Below are 25412 nucleotides of genomic sequence, written 5' to 3'. Positions count from 1 at the left end.
TGAATTACCCCATTTTTCTTCCAGACCTAAAAGTGGAGGGCAAAATTCCAGGTTGAGCATTCTGGAGCTTGTGAGGTCTGTGAGTTTGGACGTAGTCCCTGGTTATGGGACAGGGGTGGGAGACACCTCGCCAGGGCCCCACAGGATGAACAAATGTGTGTGAGAAGCACGGGGAGCCCTTTCTCACTTGTTGACTGAGCATGAATGACACTCCAAGAGCGCATGCTTGGGCTCCTGACCCTCCATGAGAGCTGCTTGGGCCTGTAACTTCTACCCTTTCACACCTTTTCTTATACACAGGTCATTAGAGAAAACCCAGTGAGATTTTTCACTCTCCTTCTTAGGGCTAATGCCCTTAATGGCAGCTTGGGTACATGTCAGTGGTGATGTCTTGCCCTCCCTAAGTGGACTGGCCTTATGGTTGCATTCCTGGTTCACAAAGTCCTTTAGGGACATGGCCTCTCCTTTTCTTTTTTTTTAAAAAAGATTTTATTTATTTATTGGAGAGAGAGAGAGTGAGAGAGAGAGCGCAAGAGGGGGTAGGGTTAGAGGGTAGAGGGAGAAGCACACTCCCTGCCGAGCAGGGAGCCCGATGTGGGACTCGATCCCGGGACTCCAGGATCATGACCTGAGCCGAAGGCAGTCGCTTAACCAACTGAGCCACCCAGGCGCCCCTGGCCTCTCCTTTTCTAATTACTTTATCATGTACAGAAACTATTCATTATTTTGTGGTATTTAGAATAAAAATTATGGAAGGTGCTGTGAACTGTTTTGATAATTTCTGTTCTAAATTTGTAAACATGTTTGTAACATTTAACAGTTTTTGTTTTTTTTTTTTTTTAGGCACAAATATTTAAGCATGGAAAACGTGAGGACTGTTTACCCTATGGTAAGATTTATTTGTAAGAGGGTGTGTTTGCGATGTGAGTTTGCCTGTATAAGATCAAGTGTGTCTCCTTCACATTTTATTCATAGTTAACAAGAGTCTGTAAGTTGCTGTATTTGGACACTATCATAGTTCTTCGGTTTTTTGTTTGTTTTGTGTGTGCATGTGTGCTTTAATCTGGTTTTTCAGGCCTGGTATGGGGAGGAGGTCTGGGTTCTTGGTGCCCTGTCTGTCAAGTTTTGATTCTGGGGGACTTGGTGATGTGGACATACCCTGAGGTCTCTGGCTCACCTGTTGGGCTCCCAGTCACAACTGCATTGTTCCTGGGGCCATGGTCATGCCTTTTGACCTTTTGCCTCATTCTCTTAATTTTATTTTTTAAATTTTTATTTATTTTTTAAAGATTTTATTTATTTATTTGACAGAGAGAGACACAGCGAGAGAGGGAACACAAGCAGGGGGAGTGGGAGAGGGAGAAGCAGGCTTCCCGCGGAGCAGGGAGCCCGACTCGGGGCTTGATCCCAGGACCCTGGGATCATGACCTGGGCCGAAGGCAGACGCTTAACGACTGAGCCACCCAGACGCCCCCTCATTCTCTTAATTTTAGACAGAACCTCATTCTTGCTGCAGAGAAGTTTACTACCCGGACCAAGAGAAATTTCTTGGAGTTACATATTTTAGAAGATGTGTGAATAAATTTTGAATAGTAGAGGCTATTTTTTTAAAGAAATTTTCATTATGGAAAATTTCAAACATGTATAAAGGAAGAGAGAGCGGTGTAGCAAACTCCCACATTTCTGTCACAGGCTTCACACTTTTAATTCATGGGCGTCTTGTCCTACTCAGCATGCCCAGACACCCTGTCGTCTTACCTTTTTAGTGTGTATCCCCAAAAGATAGGTAGGATGGTTTTGGAAACACGCGTTGATCTTACTGTCACAGCTGAAAACACGAGCATCGTTGCTCAGCATCTTCACATATCCTCCTCCTCAGTGGACTTGGACACACAGACGCTGGGTCTGTGTTATGTTATTGTCACTCATACCAGATCAGTCACTGCGTGTTGTTTGGGTCTTTGGGGAAATTATTCAGATGCTGTGACAACTTGTCTTGAAATCTTGCCCTCCTTGTCTTTCATATGAAATGCCATCCTGTGTGCTCTCCTGGCCCTCGCTTCCCCATGATGCCACCTTGTCCCCCCACCAACAGCCTTGGCAGCAAAGGGGACTGGCCACCCATTTCCCTGTTTGTGGAGAGCCCTCCCCATTGGGCCGGGCCCATCCTGTTTGCAGTTTCTTGTAATCCGTGGCGTCTTCTTTATCCACCATGTTTCCATAAGCTCTTCCTTGCTTATTGTGCCTTCTCTCTCTCTCGGGGGCTCCTTTTTTTTTTTTTTTGCCAACCTGCACATTTGTGGCTTCACATTGAGAAAGTTGAGCAGGTTCAACTCTCCTACACTTGGTAAATGACGTGGGATGAGGGGTTCTTTTTGGGGTCCATTGTGCATTTGGACCATCACACTGCATCTGGGGGACCTGTAGAGTCATCTGTACTTTTAATGTTGTGGGTGCCAAACAGAGAGTGCAGTTTGGCAGATCACAGAAGATCCTTCCCACCAATCTGAGCCGAATATGCTGTTGTTTGCAGCTTCCACCGTTCTCGAGTGCCTAGAGGGCTGCAGGCTCCCCGACAGCAACCAGACCCTGCTCCGCAAACTTGGGGTGAAGCTCGTGCAGCGGCTGGGACTGACGTTCCTGAAGCCCAGGGTAGCGAAGTGGAGGTCAGTAGACCAGGCCGTGATGTGCACGGCCTGCGCGTCTGTTGGGGAGGCTGGTGTGGTGATCACCTGGGTTGAGGTGGCCATGGCAGAGAACACTGTTATCTTCTGCTTCCACTTCATTTCCTTAGTCTCAACAGTGTTTCTGATTTTGAGAGGAGAAGTCTTCCTTTTTTTTTCTGTCCCTACATCTTACAATTAGGATAATTGAAGCTGGAGTGGTGACAAGGGAAGTTTGGTTTTGCATTTTATGTGACATTATTCAGGTGCAATATGCCTTTACCAATTTAGGCTCACTGTAGGGAAAGCTCCATTAACAATAAAGCTGAATACAAGCTTCTTTTAGAGAAAGCAAGCTCTCCTTCAGGTTGATTCAGAAAGCCAAGCTGTTTTTGCCTGTGGATGGAAACTGTCTTATTTATTTATTTGTTTGTTTGTTTGTTTGTTTGTTTGACAGAGACACAGTGAGAGCAGGATCACAAGCAGGGGGAGAGGGAGAGGGAGAAACAGGCTCCCCGCGGAGCAGGGAGCCCGATGCGGGGCTCGATCCCAGGACCCTGGGATCATGACCTGAGCCGAAGGCAGACGCTTAACGACTGAGCCACCCAGGCGCCCCGAAACTGTCTTAACTAACGGTCTGACGTTAATTAACAGATTGCTTTTGAATTAGTGGCTCCCACAGAAACAGACTTTTCTGCTGTGCTTGGAGTACTGTGTTCTTAACAGTCTTCGGGTTTTTTGTTTTGTTTTGTTTTTAGTTTTTGTATTTTTGTGAGGAACAAGAACCACGTTTTGTATTTGTTCACTTCTCGTGTTTGAAGTATTCCTCGATGGCATCCCTGGCCTGACTCTTTGCCATAGTCTTTCAGCACCACGCAACTGCAACCAACTACTTTATGGGGTTTTCTTCTCTGTTGGTTTTATAGAGGCCCATCCCTTCCCCTCGTTTCTTGTCGTCAACCTCAATTAGGTTGACTTGGTGCTGAGCACAAACCACCTCCATCAGCTTGACACGCACAGGCTCATCACAGTTGTTGCAAACGCACAGAGATGGGTTTGGCACTTGTCTAAGGCTTTGGCAGCTTCGTGAATCCCACGTGCTAGGCCATCGTGGATGAGGGTGGTCTTCAGCCCCTCCTGTAAAGCAGTATTAATGTCCATTACACCTCCAGCAGCAGGGCCTTCCTTGGCCACGGCAGGGGGTTATGGGTGGAGCCAAATCTTGAATGTGTCAAGCCTCCGCCTCCGTGTGACTCAGTGGTGGTAGGGAAAGAGCTAAGAGTCTTTAGTTTTTTGTTTTTTTTTAAAAGATTTTATTTATTTATTTGAGACAGAGAGAATGAGAGACAGAGAGCATGAGAGGGAGGAGGGTCAGAGGGAGAAGCAGACTCCCCGCCGAGCAGGGAGCCCGATGCGGGACTTGATCCCGGGACTCCAGGATCATGGCCTGAGCCGAAGGCAGTCGCTTAACCAACTGAGCCACCCAGGCGCCCAAGAGTCTTTAGTTTTATTTCCAGTATTGATATTGGTGGTTTGGGAGGAGTTGTTTGGTAAAGTTCAGCTCATCCTTTGTCTCAAATTCCAGCAAATTCCAGAGAAGTATGTTATGTTGTAGTGATGTTTTGCTCATATTAGCTTTTGGGTCATACAGCGCATTGTGTAAGAAGTTGTTTATGAGACTAAATGTTAGTGGTTAGTTTCCAAAATGCCATGGAAAATTAATGTTCAGGAGCGCCTGGGTGGCTCAGATGGTTAAGCGTCTGCCTTCGGCTCAGGTCATGATCCCAGGGTCCTGGGATTGAGTGCCGCATCGGGCTCCTTGCTCAGCAGGGAATCTGCTCCCTCTGCCCACCGCTCCCCCTGCTTGTGTGCGCTCTGTCTCTCTCTCTTTCTCCCTCTCTCTCTGACAAATAAATAAATAAAATCTTAAAAAAAAATTAATTTTCAGTACTGTATTAGGGTTCTCCAGGGACACAGAACCGATAGGGTGAGAGGATGTGTGTGTGCACAGACACTTCTAAAGACTGGCTCATGTGATTGTGGAGGCTGGCAAGTATCGACATCTGCAGGGTGAGTAAGAAAGCTGGAGACCCAGGGGAGCTGATGGTGGCATTTGAGTCTAAAGGCAAGAAGAATTCCTTCTTAACCCCAGGGGAGAGTTGGCTTCTTTGCTCTGTTCTGGTCTTCAACTGATTGGATGAGGCCCACCCACACTGGGGAGGGCAGTCTGGTTTATTCAGTCTACCAGTTTAAATGTTCATCTCATCCAAAAATACGCAGAGGCACACACAGAATAAAGTTTGACTGAATATCTGGGTACTCTGTAGCTCAGTCGAGTTGACACATAAAATCAGTCATCACAGGGACGGTAAACCTTTATGTGTGAAGGGGAATAGCTGAGCACTATAATTGCTTTGTTCAGTTTGCATTTCCACGTACATTTATTTATTTATTAAAAAAAATTTTTTTTTTTTTAAGATTTTATTTATTTGCGAGAGAGAGAATGAGAGACAGAGAGCATGAGAGGGAGGAGGGTCAGAGGGAGAAGCAGACTTCCTGCTGAGCAGGGAGCCTGGTGCGGGACTCGATCCCGGGACTCCAGGATCATGACCTGAGCCGAAGGCAGTTGCTTAACCAACTGAGCCACCCAGGCGCCCTCCACGTACATTTAATGGGAGTCTACCCTCTTGCTATTTTTTCTGTCTCTTCTGTCTTCATTTTGGGTTTTTTTTTTTTTTTTTCATTTTATCTCCTGTTATATTGTTTTATTTTCAGTGTCATTCTTTTGTTGGCTATCTTCCCTTGAGGAGTAAGCCCATCTGGCAGGCTGGTAACTCGCTGGGGCTGCTCCCTCTTCCTGAGGCCTTGTTAGGATGGTCTTGGTTCCGTTCCTTTTCCCTGGAGCATAGCCCTTGCTCCTACAGCACGCTCCTCACTTCTAGTGCATGGCTGTTTGGTCTCCCTTGCTGGGCCCACATCCTGGTGACTCCCCAGCATTACATGACCTCTGGACTCAGCTCAGCTCTCAGCCTCCTAGCTGCTCTCACATGGTGCTTCTGGGTCTTACCCTGTACTTGCACATCTTGGGGGTCGTCCAAGGATCCAACGAGATGTCTATGCACAATTACGGTTTTCCTTCTTAGCAGCTACTTTTTCTCAACGTCTGTCCCCAAATACCCGCCATCTCTGTAGTTGGGGTTTTTCTTTCATCTACCAGGCAAGACTGCTGCTGTCTGTTTGGGCTCTCTTTTCCTATGCTGCGGTTTAGAAAGTACCTTTGGGGAGGAGAGGTGTGAAGGTGGGGTGCTTCTGGGCACCTCCTGCTGTGAGGAATGGTATCCCGGTCTTGTTATCTCACGTGTGCAAATGGCTGGTTTATGACTTTCGTCCAGCTTTTGTAATTGATGGCAGAAGGGTAAATCCGACGGCAGCCTAGAATCTGTCATCTTTTTTTTTTTTTTTTAAGATTTTATTTATTTATTTATTTGAGACAGAGAGAATGAGAGACAGAGAGCATGAGAGGGAGGAGGGTCAGAGGGAGAAGCAGACTCCCTGCTGAGCAGGGAGCCTGATGCGGGACTCGATCCCGGGACTCCAGGATCATGACCTGAGCCGAAGGCAGTCGCTTAACCAACTGAGCCACTCAGGCGCCCTAGAATCTGTCATCTTTGTAGTTTCTGATTACTGAGTGTTAGGGTGAGTACTTTTTCTATGAAGTAATCAATGTGTGTACTGATTTGAGGAAAACAGGAGCAAGGACGGTAGCCATTGTGAGGCTCTGTGCTGGGCAGTTTACGATCTTGAGGACAATCCTGTGGTGGCTGGTGATGCTCTCCCTATATTAGTTACCTGCTGCTCCTCCCGTTCTGACACCAGCTCTGAAGTGTGGTTTTTTTCCCCACACCAGCCAGTTCCTGGACACCAGGTGGCTGTCTCACAATTCTGACACAGTCTACCCGGAGATAGTGTCTGAGTCCTCATGATCCCTCAGATTAAGGGCTCAGTCCCACAAGACTATCTCCCCCCGCCCCATTACTCAGATGCCAGTAGCAGGTCCAGGTTGTCACCTGTGCCTTGACTGACCAGTTATAAATTGGGATCCCCACATCTCCCTCTTCAGGCTCAATTAACATGCTAGAGCAACTCACAGAACTATGAGAAACATTTTGTGTACTAGATCACCAGTTTATTATAAAAGGATACAGCTCAGGAACAGCCAGATGGAAGAGAAGCCCAGGGCGAGGTGTAGGGGGGAAGGGCTGTGTCCTGTCCACATGCACCGCTCTCTCTGGGTCGGGTCTCCACGTGCTAACCCCCCAGGAGCTCTCCAAACCCTCTCCTGGATTTTTATGGAGGCTTCATTACAGAGGCATGATTGATTAAATCATTGGCCATTGGTGATTCATTAAACCTCTAGCCCCTGTTCCCTCCTCGGAGGTTAGGGGGTGAGATTGAAAATTCCAACCCTCCAGTCACATGGTTGGTTTCCATGGTGACCAGTCCCCATCCTTAGGTGACCTAGGGGCTTTCCAGAAGTCACTTCTTTAGCATAACTGAAGACACCTTAATCCTGAAATGGACAAGGACCCAATACATATTTCGTATTGTAAATGACAACATCACAGTTATGTAACAGAGTACCCCCAAATTTAGCAGCTTAAAATGATGCATTTTTAATGTCCTCATTTCTGTGGATTGGGAATCTGGGTGTAACTTCGCTGGGTCCTGTGGTCGGGGTCTAAGGCTTCACGAAGGTGTTGGCTAGCGCTGCTGCCATCTCAGGCCCCACTCGTGGCCGGGGGCACCCAAGCACGCTCAGGTCAGGTCGGTAGGACTCCATTCCTTGTGGGCTGTCTTCTGGGGGCCTCCCAAAGTTCTTGCTGCGGGGCTTTCCATAGTGTAGTGCACGGTGTTGGGTGGTTTCTGTCCGAGTGAGAAGGTGGCAGGACAGAAGCCACAGTCTTCCTGAGCCTTCTTGGGAGGGACATCCCCTGGCTGCTGTGGCCTCCTACTCAGAAGGAGTCACTGGGTCTGGGCTGCACCAAGGGGAGAGGATTGCTTGAGCATCAGAAGGTGGGCCGCCTGGGGCTGCCTGCCACCGCCCTTGTTTTACAGAGTTGGAAACTGGTCCAGGGAGTTAATGAGCTGTTGAGCGCCACAGTTAGCAGTGCCTGGGCTGGTGTTCAGGTTCTGTGCTCTGTCTGTGAAGCTCCAGTTGTCTGTGTTTGGGAGCCAGCCTCAGGCTGCAGCCCCAGATGCACTCTGTACCTTGACTCGGGCACCTTCTGTGCTCCAGGCAGTGTCCTGATCCAGGGCCACCCGCCAATCTGGCCCATGCGTGCTTGCCTCAGTGCGGCGCACTGGGGCCCACCTTCCAGGAGGAAAGGGCTTTGTGTACATCCTTGCATCTGTCCGTCACAAGCCTCTGGGTAGGGCCTCCTCTGACAGATGAGGAAACTCTGGCGGCCGGAGGCTCAGGAGCTGTGCAGGGTCAGATGCCGGAGCCAGCCCATGCCAGTGTCCTCACGGCCCACGGATGATGCCTGTGGCCTCAGCTCGGTCGGGGGAGGGCTGTGGCTGCTGGGGCTTGAGAGGGAGGCTCTGTCGAAGAGTTGAAGCGTTGAAGAGTCCAGGGTGGCGAAGGGCCTGGAGGCAGTAGAGATGGGAGGCAGAGCGCCTTGTAAGTAAGGCTGACACCCACGGGACCCATGAGTGCCCTCCCTGCTGCTTCTGTCAGGCACACTCCTGCAGTCCTGCCCCGTCCCCCGCCTTCTTTCTGCCTGACACTGCACAGCACTCGAGGGTTTCTGAGTAGCGCAGAACCTCTGTTCTGTGGCTCAGATTGGCATTATCTTTTCTTGGCAGCCCTTGTGGACGCCAGCTACACTCCATGTTCTTTCCATCCCGTCTCTGTAAAACACATGGAATTTTCACAGGAACCCTTTCAGATCCTAAGGGACACCAAAGTATTGATTTCAGTCGTCAAGATAATTTCTCTTAGAGGCTCCAGCGGGCGTGGCAGCAGGTCTGAGGTACTGTCTCTGTGTGCAGGTATCAGCGTGGCTGCCGCTCGTTGGCTGCTAACCTGCAGCGCTGCGCCCAGAGTCAGCAAGAGTTGATGGCGCACGTGGAGACTCCCGACAGCGACGGAGACTATGACATCCCCGAGGAGGTGGAGAGCGTGATAGGTGGGTAGGGTCCCTGCAGCCTCCTGGTGAGCCTGCGGTGGGCCTGCTGCCCTCTGGTCCTGGGGGCGCTGGTGAGGCTCCTCTGAGGTGCATGCCTTCCTCCCCTCTTCGTGCTGGCATCATGTGGCCTTCCGTGACCTTGCCCACCCTCACCTTTCACGGAGCTTGTGGCTGCTGGCCTTCGGTCCTGATGCCCACGACCATTTGGGCCCTGGACCCTGTCATTCAGTTTACTGTTTGCTTCCCATGTATGAGCCCTCATATTTCCACCTCAGTATACTGCCCTCAGCCCTCCACCATACCTCACCTGGGTGCATCCGGCCCATGGCCTCAGGCCTTCTCCTGGAGAGATGGAGTGGTGGCTTTGCTGGCCCCCTGCTGCACACACCTGCAGTGTCCCTCCCGCTGCAAACCTGAAGAGCTCTGGGCCCTGCCCTACGCTTACCCGAGGGAGTGTCTCCTGCTCAGAGAGCGGGGCAGAGCCCCACTGCAGCGGCCTCACACACCCTGCCAGCCTCCAGCCACCCCTCCTCGTCCGGTTCCCCCTGCCCCCACTGTAGGGTCTCCCACTGTCATTTAGCTCCAGTCTCCTAGTCCATGAGGCACAGCATTGCACCTCCTCTGGTGCTTTCTCACTGTTTCTCATGTCCATTCTCCCCCCTTCACATTGTGCTTCTTCACCTACTCCCCCCACTCCTGGGGTCCTACACTGCCCCAGTCACAGTGAACTTGACTCCTTCACAGGCTCCTGTCCTTCCTCCATGTTGGGCCTTCCCAGGCTGCCTGGGTGCCCTTGGTCAAGGTTTCCATTGACTGGGACTTGTCAGGCCCTTATCGAGAGGCCTCTGACATCTTCCCACTTCCTTTGGGCCCCTGTGTGGCTCTTCCTAGAGTCTGGCCTATGCCTGAGACCCCAGTAAGAGCCCCTTTTCTGCACCCTCTTGCAGACATTGATCTCTGGGTAGGTCTACTTTTTAGCAACAATGGCAAGAGTTGGCTTTAAATGATTATTTAAAAACAAAGAAAAGGAAATGTTTTTTCCTTAGAATTAATATTCTTCGTGTGATTTCCTTCACGGTGCTCATGAGGGACACCTTCAGTCTGGGAAGTGAAGAACTTAACCTAGAACCAGGGTGAGTGCACAGAGCTCATGGTCCTGGCCTTCTTGTGTTGTTGCAGAGCGGCTGCTGGTCGGGCTGAAGGACCAGGACACGATTGTGCGGTGGTCTGCTGCCAAAGGGTAGGTGCCCTCTGTCCCACTGGGCGAGCTGGGCCCGGGGCTGATGGCTTGTCAGTGAAACACCGCATGGTCTGCTGAGCACTTTCTGTCATTTAGCACTTCACGTGCAATTGAGAGCTGCGAATAGCTTAGAGGCTTTTAGAAGGCAGAATGGTTTTTCTAATATACGTTTATTGCTTTATGTTCTGATTTTAAAGATCATAACTGGGGAATGAGGCTCCTTCATTTTCTAGCCTTTCTGGCTAGAGTGGGCAGAATTATGAGCAAGCCCAATTTGCCCTTTTTTTTTTTTTTCCTTCCAAATGTTCCTTTTCTTGCTCTTCCATGTCCTCATCAGTGCAGCCCCTACCCCCTGCCCTGCACAGGCAGGCACAGCTCCCACGTAGGGAGCAGGTGCTAACACAGTCTTATCTAATCCCAGAGCCCCTGAGAAGGGAAGTGCTGTTCGTCCTCTGTTGTGCCTCATGGAGAAGGTGTTTGGCAGCAGGCAACCTCTGAACCAGAGTCCCGTGTGGTTGGAGTGGGATGTGCCGGGAGGGATGCTGATCCAGTCAGGAGGTGTCTAGTGTGGATGCGGGGCAGCCCGCCAGGTGGGGGGTGGTCCCGAGGGGTCAGGCCAAGGGTGGTGGCCTGGTGCTGGGTGCCATTGACCATCAGCGGCAGGCTGCTGCCCTGTGGGCACCCTCCCCCCCGGTCTCCCTCCCCTCAGGAGATGCCTGTGTCGGTCTGTGTCTGTCGCTAGGATGAGGCTCCCTAACAGGCGTTGTGTAGAGCAGAGTGTGTGTGAGGCTCACTCTGGGTCTGCCTCTCTTTCCCATTCTCTGGAGGGAGGGAAATGGCTGGGGACAGTTCCTCGTTGATTGTGCCCCTCACAGCGGGCTGGTGATGCTGACGGAGTGCCGCCTCTCTTTTTCAGAATTGGTAGGATGGCTGCAAGGCTTCCCAAAGAGCTGGCGGATGACGTGGTTGGGTCTGTGTTGGATTGTTTCAGGTATGTGAGAAGATCAAAAGGAGACATGTTTCTGGTTAAAAGCAGTGGCTGTTCTTTCCCTCTATCCTTTTATATTTTCTTTCAGCTGAGCTATTTGTCAGAGCCCCCAAAGCCTTTTTGTTTTCCTTTTGAAGTTAAATTTGAGAACTCTAGTTATTTCTGTTATATTTCTTTTATCAGCTTAAATCCCATTACATTTAAAAACCTCTTTAAGAAGAAAAAAGTGGAGGGGCGCCTGGGTGGCTCAGTCGGTTAAGCGACTGCCTTCAGCTCAGGTCATGATCCTGGAGTCCCGGGATCGAGTCCCGCATCGGGCTCCCTGCTCAGCGGGGAGTCTGCTTCTCCTTCTGATCCTCTTCCTTCTCATGCTCTCTGTCTCTCATTCTTTCTCTCTCAAATAAATAAATAAAAATTAAAAAAAAGAAAAAAAAGAAAAAAGTGGTTTTGAACATGGACATACATCAGTCTCGAAGAAACCTGGGGTCACCGGGGTGACGTCTGAGAGAACGTCTGTGGTGACGCGTGTTCTGGATCTGCCTCGTGGTGGCCGCCAGCACACGTGCTGTTGGCCTTACAGAGAGGCTGAATTCTACTTTCTTTCTTTTTTAATTCTACATTTTATTTAATTTTATCAGATTTAAATTCAAACAGCTGTGTGTGGTGGGGCGCCTGGGTGGCTCAGTTGGTTAAGTATCTGGCTCTTGGTTTTGGCTCAGGTCATGATCTCCGCTGGGGTTGTGAGGTTGAGCCCCGAGTCAAGCTCTGTGCTGGGCTTGGAGCCTGCTTGGGACTCTCTCTCTTCCCCTGCTCCTCCTCCCACTCCCCCCCTTAAAAAAACAAAGACGAGAGTCACACGTGGTAATGGTTGTGTTGCATCTGGCTTAGCCTTTCAGAGACGTCTGGGTGGCCCTTGGCTGGCTCATGGTGCAGGCGTGGGCAGGGATGTGCAAGCCGTGGGTCCTTGGGGTCGAAGCCTGGGTCCTGCAGGCCAGGGGCAGGGCAGAGACCCGGGCAGCATAGTTGTGCTCTCGGGTGCGCTCTTGGGTGCACTCTCGGGTGCAAAGCATGTTTGGTGTGGTTAGTCCCAGAGGCCTCTTAACTTTGCCTGTGGAAAGCTCTCCCTGGGTTTTGGAAGCAGGTGCTTCTAAGAAGGGGTGTTGTTGGTTGGCCCCCAGTTGCTTTTCTTCCTGGGCTGCCAGTGCGTGCATGTAGGGAGAGGAGCTGCCTGCACTTCTGGGTGCTCAGTCATGTACGTCAGTTGCCGAGGCTTCTCTGGGAGCACCACAGCACGTGTGCTTCCTCTGGAGCAGGCTTTCTCTGGCACTTTGTCTCCAGCCTGCTCAGCGACAGTTGGAGGAGTTCAGGGAGCAGGATGTCAGAGTGATGCTGCTTGTGTGGGCTGTGTTTCTTCAGTGGAAACATTTCACGGTCGTCTGCCAGGCTCCCGCTGTGACTCTGGAACGCCCGCGTTGGGGAAAGAAAGTGCTCCCTGTCCACGTGGTGATTCTGCTGGCTTGTGTTAGGGTATCCTCTTGGACTTCTTTTCTGGTGGCGTGGTGATGGGTGTGCTGATGATGCTGGATCCCGCTGGTCCTGAGCACAGAGGTGTGAGTCCCTGGGCGGCAACCAGTGGCAGCTCTTGCGTGGCTGTGGTGGAGCATCCTGCTCTTGGGAGAGGGCAGCACTTTGGGTCAGGTCTTAGGAGGGTGGAAAGGGCCAACGTCCTGCACCCACAGCCTTTCCTCCCTGGTCCCTTTGCCCATGGCACGGCAGGTCAGCCTCAAGTCTTTTTTTCTATTTCCTTCCTGAGGGCATTTCTGCATGGGCCCTCTGGTGATTTAACGCTGTCTCTTTACCTAGCCTGCCCTCGGGCTCTTCCTTGCCCAGCCTCCTTCCTTCTCTTCACACCTGCCCTCTCTAGCCCCTTGTTGGCGGCGTCCCTGGTACCAGCTTTCCTGGTGGTGGCCGTTCCGGTGCTCCTGCGCCTCCCTCACTCCTCTGGCCACTGCACATCTGCCTGGCGACCTAGGGTTCTTGACCTCTGTGTCCTCATCAAACTCCTAGAACATGTTTTCTACTGGCCAGACATACGGCCCTTTGTCCTGGCCTGCACCTGTGGTCTACTTCACTCATCCTTGTTAGTTTAATCTGCAGGCACTTCTCTGCATCTGTCTTGTCATTTTAATGAACTCCTCTTAATTTTTGTATTTAGGTTGTGGAGGGTGGAAACTGTTTTACTGCTCTTGCTTCCCAGGGCTGACAGCCCAAGTGATAAGCAGGACGTTGAGGGAAAGGACCTGAGTGCAGAGGCAGCCTCTTCCTGGATGGGTATGAAGTACCTGATTGCAGAACCTGGCACAGAAAGGAGTCACCCCCACTCAGAATGTTTGAAGACCCTGAGAAGCAGCAGCCTGCTGGGTGGAGGGCGTGTGCGGTGGGGTGGGGGCGGCAGGACTGGCTGGTGGCCTGGTACAGCTGCTGCTATGATCTTGTCCCTTCTTTTGTGTTCTTCTGGGACAGTCTTTGCTGACAGGGTCAGCAGGAACATTACTTCCATTAACTGTGAGCACACCCCACTCCCAGGACTGCCCCTTCACTCCCTGCTCTGTTTCCAGGCCAGGTTATGTGGAGTGAAGCCACACATGTCCCCAGGGGGTTTTACAGTGAGCCCCACAGGACCAGTGTGAGCAGCATGGGCATCATCCCTCAGCTGCTGCTCCCTTCCCTATGTCCCACCCCCTGGATGTGTGGCTGTCCGTCAGTACCCGTGCCCACCCTCCCCCCCTTTAGAAAACAGTGCTGTAGCCCCTCGCTGGCCCCAGCAGCATTACCTCAGCATTACCCCAGAGATGGTGTGTGCTAGACCCAGCAGTCTGGTCCATGGCAGAAGCAGAGGGCCTGTGGGAGGAGGAGAGCAAGGCCCCCTTGGCCTGGCCAGGGTCCTTGTGTTTGCCATCTGAGCTCAGCCGCACAGGGGGTCTCCAGTTAGCAGCTGGACTGCAGCCCCAGGTCCCAGGTCCCAGGTCCCGGGTGTGCTGTGGGTGCTGTGACTTCTCAGAGTCTCTGTGATGTTGAGAAACCTTTGGGGGTACCCCCTTGGCCCCAGGGAGCAGCCCCCTGTCCACATCTGCTTGTGCATGTTGGGCCTTGGAGAGAGTGAGTAGGGCAGAAGTCTGGCTGCAAGCCAGGTGCTGTGTGGGGGAGGCACTGTTCCTGAGTACCCCCTGGAGTGGGCGGAGTAGCGGCCAGCAGGGTGATGGTCTTCCTTGTTCCCCCTCAGGCCACAGGCCTGACAGAAGGTCATGCCACCTTTCCATAGCTGTTGACAAGCAGCAGTGCACACATTTAGTTTGGAAATGGACATTGGTGTAACTGGTGATGGTTTTATTGATAACTGAGTCATCATAATGCTGGTCTTTTATAAGTTTCTTTAGAACGTTATCTAGTTTCATGAAAAGCATAAAGCATCTCTTACCAGTTAAAGTTCTGAAGTACACAAAGTGCAGTATTAAATTTTGATGTGGTCAAATAGCCTTTGGGACAGACATTTTAAGAAATACCTGGAACTTAAGAATTTATAATTAGAATTAGAAATTGGCACTGGTTGATGGGGAGGTCCACGGGGCAGCACCTGTGTCTGTCTCGGAGTCTGTGTCTGCAGGCCCTGGCACACGGGTGGGACTTGCTGAGTATCTGTTGAGTGAACAGACAAGCCTCACTCTCTCCTTTCTGAATGTTCTTGTGCTTTTTGCTAGTGAGGAATGCAATTCAGTTGGTTTTCTTAAACATTTCTTTGCTATCAGATTGATAAATTGTAGAATAGGAAAGAGCCCTATAACGTCTCTTGCTTTTTGGTGAAATGCATTTCCATGTTTATATTGGCAGCCAAATGTAGAAACTCTCAGGACAGGCTTTATCAATCTAAGAAACACTTCTCACTAATCATGATGCCAGGGGTGCACTTGTAAACAAGAGAGCTTCCAAACCACTTCAGGAAAAATTTTATTAGATATAAGATTTTACTATGACTTGATTAATCGGCATAATTGTTTATTAAAAGCCAGTGTTTCAAAACAGTGCAAAACAGTTCTCTAAATGGTCTTTCATTCTAACTTTTTAATCTCTACTTTAAGCCAGGAAGGGAGGAAAGGAGGTCTCCCTGCCCCTTTCTGCTAATAGAGTCTAGCCTTAATTTGATAGAATCACTGTGCTGTGAGCCCCAGTTTTCGTGCCTTGAGTGGGTGAGTCCCTGGGTGTGTAGTTAGCACAGGCCTGCTGTGGCAGGAAGCCTGTGTAGAGCCTGGTGTCTTGCTGACACACATCTGCGGACAGCATGTGGAGCCCACCTAGGACTTGTGCTTGTCATCGGAGGTCTGAAGAGAAATACTGAACACAGTGCTTACCTTCAATTAAATTGCGGTGTTTTATTTATTTAGCCAGCCGACAGTTGGAAAACTCACGAGTGGGTTTTAGGGAGGCTCCTGGGCACAGGATGTGGACCTGTAGTCTGTGTACACGGCGGGAGAAGCTGGAACGAGCACTGCAGTCTCAGGCTTTGTGTGTGTCTCAGTTTTCAGGAGACGGACAATGCCTGGCATGGTGGCTGTCTGGCGTTGGCGGAACTGGGCAGAAGAGGCCTGTTGCTCCCTTCCCGACTCAAGGATGGTAAGTACTGTGCACGTTTGCTCTGCATCGTCAGGACTGTTCGTAGCGTGTTGGGTGCTTCATTTCACCGTGTCTCCAGTGTGGCCTGCCGTGAGCGTGCACCAGGCCTTTGCCCTCACTGCCTAGCGCATTCGTGTGCAGGAGACAGCAAACTAGACCTGTGTCTTTCAGCCTTCCTTCTTGTATTCACGTTTCTGATTTTCTGACTGCTTCTCCCTGCTGTGAAATTTTAATACCACAGGTACACTTTGTGTTTGGATTTGGAGAGCCACGAACCATTGTAATGTCTGAGATTTTCTTGTCCCTCAGGACTGTTTTTCACCCCTGTGGGGGTGCTGTTGCCTGTTAAGAAGTTGTGCACGGCTGCTGTATTTATCACGTGGAGTGACATCACGGTCCCCTGGGAACAAGGCTCACACCAGCAAGGGGTGGGGGCGGAGGGCTGGAGGAAGCTTGGTAGCGGCCTGAGCAGGGGGACAGGGGCACAGTGCAGCAGATGTAGAGGGACCACTGGGCTCCAAGCCTGCATGTCCCAGCTGTTGGACCTAGACACGTGAAGGTGGAGCATGGGGTGTGGCCATGTGAAGCCCTGTCTGACTGGTGGGGATCAGCTCTGGTGTGGCTGGTGGTGCCTCTGTGGACAGAAGGGAAGGACACCTGTGAAGGATGGAGAAGACCCCTTCCTGGGCTGTGTCACCACACATGCTCTGCACCGTGGGAGTTGACTTCTATCCAGAGTAAAGACATCTGTGCAGAGATGGGTAGGGCCCCGCATCTTCCTCTCTAGCACCTGAGCTGTGGGGTGTCAGAAGTAATGGCTTGTACTTGGCATTGTGAAGCGTGAGGAGGGCTCCTAGACCTTCAAGATTCCGTTTAATCTTTCGGTTTATTTTTGTGGCAGCTTTACTGAGATAAAATTTATATACCATGAAGTTCACCCATTTAGAGTGTACAGTTCAGTGGTTTATGGTATATTTACCGAGCTATGCAACCATTATCATAATCTAATTTCAGAACTTTTTTTTTTTTTAAAGATTTTATTTATTTATTTGAGAGAGAGAGAATGAGAGAGAGCACATGAGAGGGGGGAGGGTCAGAGGCAGAAGCAGACCCCCCGCCGAGCAGGGAGCCCGATGCGGGACTCGATCCCGGGACTCCAGGGTCATGACCTCAGCCGAAGGCAGTCGCTTAACCGACTGAGCCACCCAGGCGCCCCCAGAACATTTTTATTGTCCCACAAAGAAACCCTGTGCTTAGGGGCAGTGACTCCCCATTTCTCCTGAACACACCCAGCCCCAGACAACTAATGATCAGCTTTCTGTCCCTCTAAATTTGCCTTTGCTGGTCATTTCTTATAAATGGCATCTATGGTAGTGGTCTTGGGCCTGACTCCTTTACTTAGCGTGATGTTTTCAAGGTTCATCCATATTATAGCATGCAACAGTAGTACTTTGTTCCTTTTTATGGCTGAATAATACTCCATTGTACGGATACACCACACCATTTATCTGTTCATCAGTTGATGGACATTGGGATTTTTCACCTTTTGGCTATTATGAATAAACTGCTACAAACATTTGGGTTTTTTTTTTAATGTCTTTATTTTTATTTATTTATTTTTTTAAAGATTTTATTTAGTTATTTGACAGAGGGAGATACAGTGAGAGAAGGAACACAAGCAGGGGGAGCGGGAGAGGGAGAAGCAGGCTTCCCGCGGAGCAGGGAGCCTGATGCGGGGCTCGATCCCAAGACCCTGGGACCATGACCTGAGCCGAAGGCAGATGCTCAACGACTGAGCCATCGAGGCGCACCTGCTACAAACATTTGTGTGCAAGCTTTTGTGTGGACATCTGATTCTAGTTCTCTTGGGTCTCTATTGCTGGGTCATGTGGTGTAACTCTATCTTTAACTTTTTGAGGAGCTGCCAGGTTGTTTTCCAAAATGGTAGTAACATTTACATTTCCACCAGCAGCGTGTATGAGGGTTCCAGTCTCTCCACATCCTCCCCAACGCTTGTTTTTCTCTTAGTGGGTGTGAAGTGGTATCTCATTGTGTCTCTAATTTGCATTTCCATGACTGACTAATGATGTTGAGCATCTTTTCATGTTCTTGTTGGCCATTTGGAGATCTTTGCTGGAGAAACGTCTGTTCAAATCCTTTGCTCATTTAAAAAATTGGCCTGTCTTGGGCGCCTGGGTGGCTCAGTTGGTTAAGCGACTGCCTTCGGCTCAGGTCATGATCCTGGAGTCCCTGGATCGAGTCCCGCGTCGGGCTCCCTGCTCTGCAGGGAGTCTGCTCCTCCCTCTGACCCTCCCCCCATCATGTGCTCTCTTTCTCTCTCATTCTCTCTGTCTCAAATAAATAAATAAAATCTTTAAAAAAAAAAAATTGGCCTGTCTTTTTGTTGTTGCTGTGAGTTCTTTATGATTCTGGATTTAAGTCTCTCACCAGGTACAGGATCTGCAGTATTTTCCCCCATTCCATGGTTGTTGTTTCACTTTCTGGTTGGTGTCATTTGCACCGAAGTCCTGCATTTTGATTAAACCCAGCTCAGCAGTCTTCTTTGAGTGTGTCACAGACAAGGTGAAATCCCTGCCTGGGTGGTTCCAACTCTAGTTTAACTTGAAGGACATAGAGCCTTTTCTCTGCTTTTTGTGCCTGAGACTGGCTGGTATGCATATGCCCGTCATAACTTATGATGTTGAGGTTCCCATCGGTCACTAGCTGCTGGTGTGAGAAAATGTGGGTGTTGGTGTCATGAGTGAGAAGTGTCAAGCTGTTGCTTAAAATCTAGAAGATGTTAACGTGTGGCCTTGACTGGCTGGCTGCCTGCCTCTAGACTGGTGGTATCTTCCGTGTGCGCTGAACCCTCTTGCAGGCCCTTGCTGTGCCCGGCAGGGTCTCAGGGAGCTGTGTTGTCTCCTGCCTGGGAAGGATGGTGCCAGGCCTGGGGAACAGTGATTTTGTCTTGGCGCAGGCTCTGGAGGTGACTGGGGCTAATGTTTGTTTCTTTATCTTCTTTTCTTGCTCCTCAGACTGGATAATACCAATTGCCCTGTCTTCAAGTTCACTGATTCTTTCTTCCACTTGCTCAAATCTGCTGTTGTACAGCTCGCTCAAAGTTTTCATGTCTGTTACTGTGTTTTTCAGTTTCAGAAGTTCTGTATGGTCTCTTTTTGTAGTTTTTTTTTATTGACATTCCGTGTTTGTTCGGATATTGTTTTCTTGGTTTCCTTTAGCTCTTTGAGCATATCTTAGAGAGTTGATTTAAAGTCTTTGATTTTAGTACAATGTCTGGGCTTCCTCTGGGACAATTTCTCTGCTTTTCTTTTTTTCCTTTGAAATATATGTATACTTTACTGTTTCTTTGTATGCTTTGTAGTTTTTTGTTGGAAACTGACATTTTGAATACTATAATGTGATAACTCTGGAAATCAGGTTTTCACCCGCCCCCAGGGGTTTGCTCTTGTTGCTTATTGAAGGTGATCGTTGTCCATTAAGTGACTTCTTCCAGTCTGTTTGCAACGACTGTATTCCTTGTTGTGTCTGGTCACTCAAGTCTTGGTTCCATTACATTTGCAGACAGCCAGTGACCTAACAGATTTCATTAAGTGCTGAAATTTTGTAGGTTCGTTCTTCACTAAGCACTCTCCTGGTTTCTGTAAGTTTTTGATGAGATTTCAGAGTTCTGAACAAGTTGAGTCTGTCAGTTTTGCTGGCTTAATAGTTATTTTGGTGGAGGGACCGATCTGTGGAGTTCCCTACTTTGCCATATTCTGTGACATTATCCAAAAACGAGCATTTGACTAGTGTTCCAGCATTAGTCTGGGTCCTCTGAGCAGAAACAGATGCTGAGACAGGATTAAATGTGCAGAGATTTTATTAGAGAAGTGCCCAAGAGAGAAAACAGGAAGGCTGGCAGAGTCACTTTCTGGCCTGGGTGCTGTGGGGTGGGGGTAGGGCTGGGGTCCTCAAGCCAAAGTCAGCCACAGAGGCGGTCCTGTGTCCCCCATGGGGCCCGGAGTCTACCTGCTTTGGTGGATGGGGCCTGGCTGTGACTGCAGCTCAGTGGTTGCAGAGGGCCGACCTCTCCTGACCTTGTCACTCCCCACAGGCCTGTGTACCTCAGTTCCCAAGGGAGCAGCTGGGCCCTGGGAAGGGTTGCTTTCTCCAGTGTTCCTGACACAGTCCTGGCACCTTCCTGTTCTGAGGACCACATGCCTCACCGATTTTTAACCTTTGTGCATTTTCAACTGTTGGACACTCCAGTCTGTAAGAAAAGTGAATCAGGGATGCCCGGATGGCTCAGTCGGAAGAATGTGCAGCTCTTGATCTCGGGGTTGTGAGTTTGAGCCTCACATTGGGTATAGGGATTGCTTAAAAATAAATAAAAAATTAAAAAAAAAAAAAGTGAAGTGAATACCATGAGACCTCTTTGACTTAGTATGTGAAGTAGTTGTTCTGCCCTTCTGAATTAAAGTGCTGTTCTCCTTGATGAATATGTGTGTGCTTCATTTCACACCCACACATGCCCTCTTTCCCCATGGAGTGTGGCGTTGTGGTGAAGGTTAGAGCTGGTGGTGGGGGCAGACTGCCAGGGGCTGCTGGGAAGGCTCTTCAGAAGGGTTGTTGTCAGCATTTTGTTTTCCTCTTCAGTACGAATTCAAGGACCTCTTTAGCTTTATTGAGATACAGTTCACCTAACATGCAGTTTACCTATATAAGATACGTGATTTAATGGTTTTGGTGTATTATTTTTAAAGAACATTATAGAACGTAAGTAACATAAACATTTGCCTTGCTGACAGTTTTTAAGCGTACAATTCAGTGGTATCAACCACATTTACAGTTTGTACAACCATTATCACTGTTTCTGAGAACTTTTCATCGTCCTGAACAGAAACCGCGTCCCCATTAAGCTCCCCTCTCCCCTCCCCTGCAGTACCTGATAACACGCCTCTGTCGGCCTCTGTGAATTTGCCTGTTGTAGGTGCTTCGCACAGGTGGATCTGTACAAGGTTTGTCCTTTTGTGTCTGGCTTATTTCACTGAGCAAGAGGTCTTCAGGGTTAATTCATGCCGTAGCACATGTCAGAACGTTATTCCTTTGTATGGCTGAGTAATATTCCATCGTGTGGATAGTCCACATTTTATCTGTCTGTTCATCTGTCAGTGGATGCTTGTGTTCCTTTCATCTTTTGACTTGTGAATAATGTTGCCCTGAATATTGGTGTACACATACCTGTTTGAGTTTTTGTTTTTACTTCTTTGGCGTGTATACTTAGACGTGGAATTGCTGGGTCATAGGGAAATAACTCTATATTTAACTTTTTGAGGGTTTATTGCTTTTTATATGTAAAGGTTAAAAACTAAGAGCTCATAAGTTGGGTCACAAGTAAATACAGAAAGGTGGTATAGTTAAAAAATCAGCAAGACTGTTTTTTTGTTACAAAGATCTAGGACTCCATGTACTTTATAAATTATAATTATTATTATTTAGAGAGACAGGAGAGAGAGCGTGGGGTGAGGGAGGGGCACAGGGGGAGGGAGAGAGAGAATCTCAAGCAGATTCCCCGCTGAGTGTGGAGCCTGACACGGGGCTCAGACTCATGACCCTGAGATCATGACCTGAGCCAAAATCAAGGGTCTGATGCTTAACCAACTGAGCCACCCAGGCACCCTCTATTGTGCTTTTAGAGACAGATCTGAAGGGCCTGCCGGCGTCTCCGTGGCTGTGTCTGTGATGTGTGAGCTCTGGGGGAGTTCAGTGAGGAGGGGTCAGTCGTGGTGCTGCTCCACAGTGGAAATCTGCAAGTAGTAATGCCCTCTGCCTTCCCCGAGAACTCTGAGGTGTGCGTCTCCTCTCATGATGCAGGGTTGCAGGAGGGCTGGACCATCGTTAACGGTCCCTGGTTCCTCTTCTTATCACTTAGGATGATGCATGACACTTTTGGGTGAGCTATAAAACAGTGGTCTCCGAATCTTTGCGCCCTTGACACGGAAGGTCTGTGTTGTTGTGTGTAAAGCACAAGGCGAGAGCCTGTCTGTAGGGTGCCCTCTGATGTATGGTTTTGCTTCCTGCAGGATGGTTGACTTGCGGGAAAGCAGGGGTATCCTATTTTTGTTCTTTGTCAAAACATTTTGGTGTACGAAAATGTTTGGCATGCTAGTGAAGGAAGTGCGCGTGTTCCTCGGGTTTGTGTTGTAACCCTGGATGTTTTGGGTTAACGGCGTGTGGTTGTCTGAAGGCACGGCTTAGCACTGCATGGCTGTGCCCACTGGCCCTTTGTCACCTCAGGTGACGTGTCGGAGGACAGGGGCCCTCTGGAGAAGTGGGAGGAGGGGGTCCTGTGAAGGCCTGGGGGTGGGCCATCAGGAGGCAGTTGTAGGAACTGAGACCTGGGGAGCCCCAGGTGGGTGCGTGTGCCGGACTTGGTGGCTCGCTCACACATGCACGGCAGGTGCTCTCTGTTTCACTGCTGCCTCACCTTGCTCCCTTTCTCGTCGCCTTTGTTTGCTGTGGCAGACTAAAGCATCACACAGAGTTCATGTATTCTTAAAGTCACCTATGAGTTTATTGGAAAATTAGCGATATGTACATCATTTTAGAAAGTGGAAAGTGCGGCTGAATGAGTCAGGAAGTTCACCGTAGCCTCATGAGGAAGTGGAAGACACTAGCTACTGCTGCACCAGCAATGTGTTTTCTCTACTGGAGATAAATCAGAAGTAGCCTCTTGGTGTTGTGTGTTATTCACTCGTAACAAATCACATCGTTTTTACATAGGGCACTTTAATGACAGTGCTGGAAATGTTTTCTCCTGGCGTTTTTTTCAGTAATTGTTATTTACTTGAAAACACACAGTAGATTTGATAGCAGAACAGTTAAAGCAGTTTGTTTTAGTGCTAAGGTATTTATAAGAAAAGTATTTTTAAAAGCTTTCCTATAAGATGGCATACACCTAAAAGGTGTCTTTTAGTCTGTGTATTCAGTGTGACATTTTACAAAAACAAAAGGCAGTGTTTAACCCCTCAGTTTTAAGAGTATGAGTCATTTAAATATTTTTACAACCAAAAGTAGAAGCACCTTTGAATATTCATGTTTGATATTTACAGAAACTGAACTGAAATTGCAGCTTCTTTTTCTTTCTTTCTTTTTTTTTTTTTTTGAGAAGAAAAAGAAACTACATTGAAAAAGCGAAGGCGCCAGTGAAGATTTGCTGAACCTACTTTGGAAGGTGTGTCTGCAACCTGCGAGAGCCGGGCACTAGGACACCCGTGTTCTTTTCCGAAGAGTGAACACTCTGGCTGTGTCACTCTGCTTCGTCTTCTTAGTTCCTTGCTGGGACTTCCCTGCATCCCTTGGACTTGTCCTCTTTTGCCCTCTGGGTCTGAGGTCACATTGAGCCTCCTGGCTTTCCGTGGCACTGAGAGTGGGTGCATCATGTTGGCAGGTGGACTTCGGGGCCATGGGCTCCCCATCGCCCACCCGGACGTTCCCCGGGCTGTAGGCTGCCAGTTGGCAGAGGGCCACAGCCGCCGTCTGCTTCTGCTCATCGCTGCTGTCCACCGCTCTCATGTCCCGGGCCTTCACGGTATGGGTTGTTGATGGCACCTCACCAGTGTCAAGGCCATTTTGGTTTGTCTGAGTGTGGTCTGGCCCATCTTCGGAACTTTCCATCTCAGTGTTCTGAGCAGCTGTGGTGGCAGGTCCTGCCTCTTGCAGTGGGTTGTGGAAGGAGGGTCTCGGAGTCAGGGCATTGCAGGGGTCTTTCACCGAGAGATTAAGAGGCATGTCCTGCAGCTCTGCAAAGTCCTTGTACACAGGGCTGTGCGTGGCTGGTTTAACCTCAGGTTTCTTGGAGAGGTTCAGCGGAGCTGTCCTGGAGCCATCCTCTGGGCGGGAAGGGGTGGCCTCTGTGCCATGAGAGGCACTTCCTGTCTCAGCTGGAGCATCTCCGTTCATGGCGTCAAGACTGAAAGAGGGAAAGAGAGGCCTTAGTAGGAACCTTGCTTAGAAAAGCTACTGTCTAAGGCATTTTGAGCATGTATGAGCTTGGCTAATTGAGCACAACCAGACACATGCTTTGGAGATTTGAAAATGAAATTTCTTACCTTTTTGGAGACTCGTCTCTGTTTTCCAGAGCTTGGGAATGTGGGCACTCGGTGCTTTTCTTGACAGGCTTGAAGGCTGTCGGGCTGTGTTCGGGCTGATGGAGCCTTCCCAGGGAGATGGAGGCTGGCTTGTCTGAGAGGCCGCACAGCCCGGCACATGGCTGACTTGTCTGTGTGAAGTTGGTGGGACTCGGCCTTCCTGGGGAGCCTGTGGCTGCGCTGCCTGCTCGAGGGCTCATTTTGGTTCCCTCTGTGTCCCTCTGCTCATCTTTGGAGGAATCTTTAGCATCGGGAGTTGGGCTCTCCTTCTCAAACTCGGTGTGTTTTTTGTGGGTGCTGGAAGGACTTGACTTGGACGGACTCAAGGCCGGGTAGAGCAGGGCAGCTTCTTCCAGTAGGTGGGAGCTTTGATCTCTGGAAATACCCGAGACGGGTGGGAGTCTGAGACCGTAGGAGGAGAACGCAGACTCTGGTCTGTAAAACCCATAAGGGATTGGCAGGTTGGAATGGTACTGCTGAAAGAACCTGTAATGGTCATATGCCGAGGGGGGGTTCAGGTGCTTCGGGACTGGCCCCGGGGGAGGCAGCAAGTGCCTGTGGTCTTGGGCCCCGTAGACGGACAGCAGGGGGGCATCACACTCGGGTGAATTCCCAGAAAGCAGGTAGGGTGAGTAGATAGTGGCCAGTCCATGCTCTGTGTAAAAGTGCGGCGAGTACTCTGGGATCGCAGGGTGCACATAAGGGGAAATAGCACTAAACCCCTTTGTAGAAGGGATTTTGTGTGGGAACTCAGGCGGGAGGAAAGGCGAGCCAGCTTTCCATGGGTAGCTGGGAGCATGGAATGCAGACTTGGTGTGGAAGGAGGGGGCTTTGGCTGTGGGGTTGGGCAGTGCCAGCCCTTCGGGAGCCTCAGCGTGTTCTGGCCCTTTCAGTCTGTGCTCTCCCACCGGGACAAATGCCGAGGGCCGCACAATGCCTTCCAGAATGGGCTGGGTGCCCCTGCTGGCTTCTGAAGCTGGACTCAGGGGTGCTGCTTCCTCGTGGAGAGCAGGCTTCTGTCCTGAGCACCTGTGGGGCCCACGTGCCTGCAGTTCCACGTTTTCCTTTGCGTCGTCCTTGGCAAGGCTTTGCTGGAGCTTGGCATCAAAGTGTGGGAGCCCGTTTGCGACAGGCTTGGCGGAGGTGGGCTTTGCTGCGGCATCTGGCTGATTGGTTTGCTTAGGGTCCAGAGAGTTGGATTTGGGGCACTTAGGGACGCGGTCCTGCTCTGACACTAAAGTGATGGAGTTTTTGCAGAGACCGTACTTCATGTGGTTGAAAAGGTGTGACTTTTCATTGCAAGTGAAAGGACACTGGAAACATTTATACTTAAAGGGCTTTCCTGGAGGCCTTGGGATGTAATGCGGCTTTTTTGGTTTTCGCTCTTTGAGAAGACTCATGTTCTCTCTTGTGGTGTAGGTGCTGGTGTTCTCGCTGGTCCAATCCCTGCTGGCTCCTGTCTAATTATGATCTGGCGGTTGCTGCTTCTCCTTTGCTTCCTTTCCAGGTGCTTCT

General features: G+C 49.9%; 2 protein-coding genes and 1 pseudogene across 2 annotated transcripts in view; 1 reads left to right on the top strand and 2 right to left on the bottom strand.

Moving 5' to 3' along the window:
• The window catches only part of TBCD (tubulin folding cofactor D), a 163741-nt gene that overhangs the window by 29451 nt on the left and 108878 nt on the right, over positions 1-25412 (top strand). The window contains exons 8-13 of the mRNA XM_035025692.1: positions 844-889; positions 2534-2666; positions 8715-8851; positions 10031-10091; positions 11008-11082; positions 15653-15747. Coding sequence (XP_034881583.1) covers positions 844-889; positions 2534-2666; positions 8715-8851; positions 10031-10091; positions 11008-11082; positions 15653-15747 — 547 coding nt within the window. The remainder of the gene's footprint in view (positions 1-843; positions 890-2533; positions 2667-8714; positions 8852-10030; positions 10092-11007; positions 11083-15652; positions 15748-25412) is intronic.
• On the bottom strand, positions 3466-3866 carry LOC118024131 (annotated as a pseudogene).
• Positions 23011-25297, bottom strand: ZNF750 (zinc finger protein 750). Its single transcript, XM_035025700.1, has 2 exons — positions 23859-25297; positions 23011-23719 (listed from the first exon to the last, which is right to left on the bottom strand). The coding sequence occupies exons 1-2, from the start codon at positions 25295-25297 to the stop codon at positions 23011-23013; spliced, it is 2148 nt and encodes a 715-aa protein (XP_034881591.1).

This window comes from Mirounga leonina, unplaced genomic scaffold, assembly GCF_011800145.1.
Source record: "Mirounga leonina isolate KUSES-001 unplaced genomic scaffold, KU_Mleo_1.0 Mir_197, whole genome shotgun sequence".
Classification (NCBI taxonomy): domain Eukaryota; kingdom Metazoa; phylum Chordata; class Mammalia; order Carnivora; family Phocidae; genus Mirounga; species Mirounga leonina.
The sequence above is the reverse complement of the archived record's forward strand: the minus strand, read 5'-3'. Positions and strand labels throughout refer to the sequence as shown.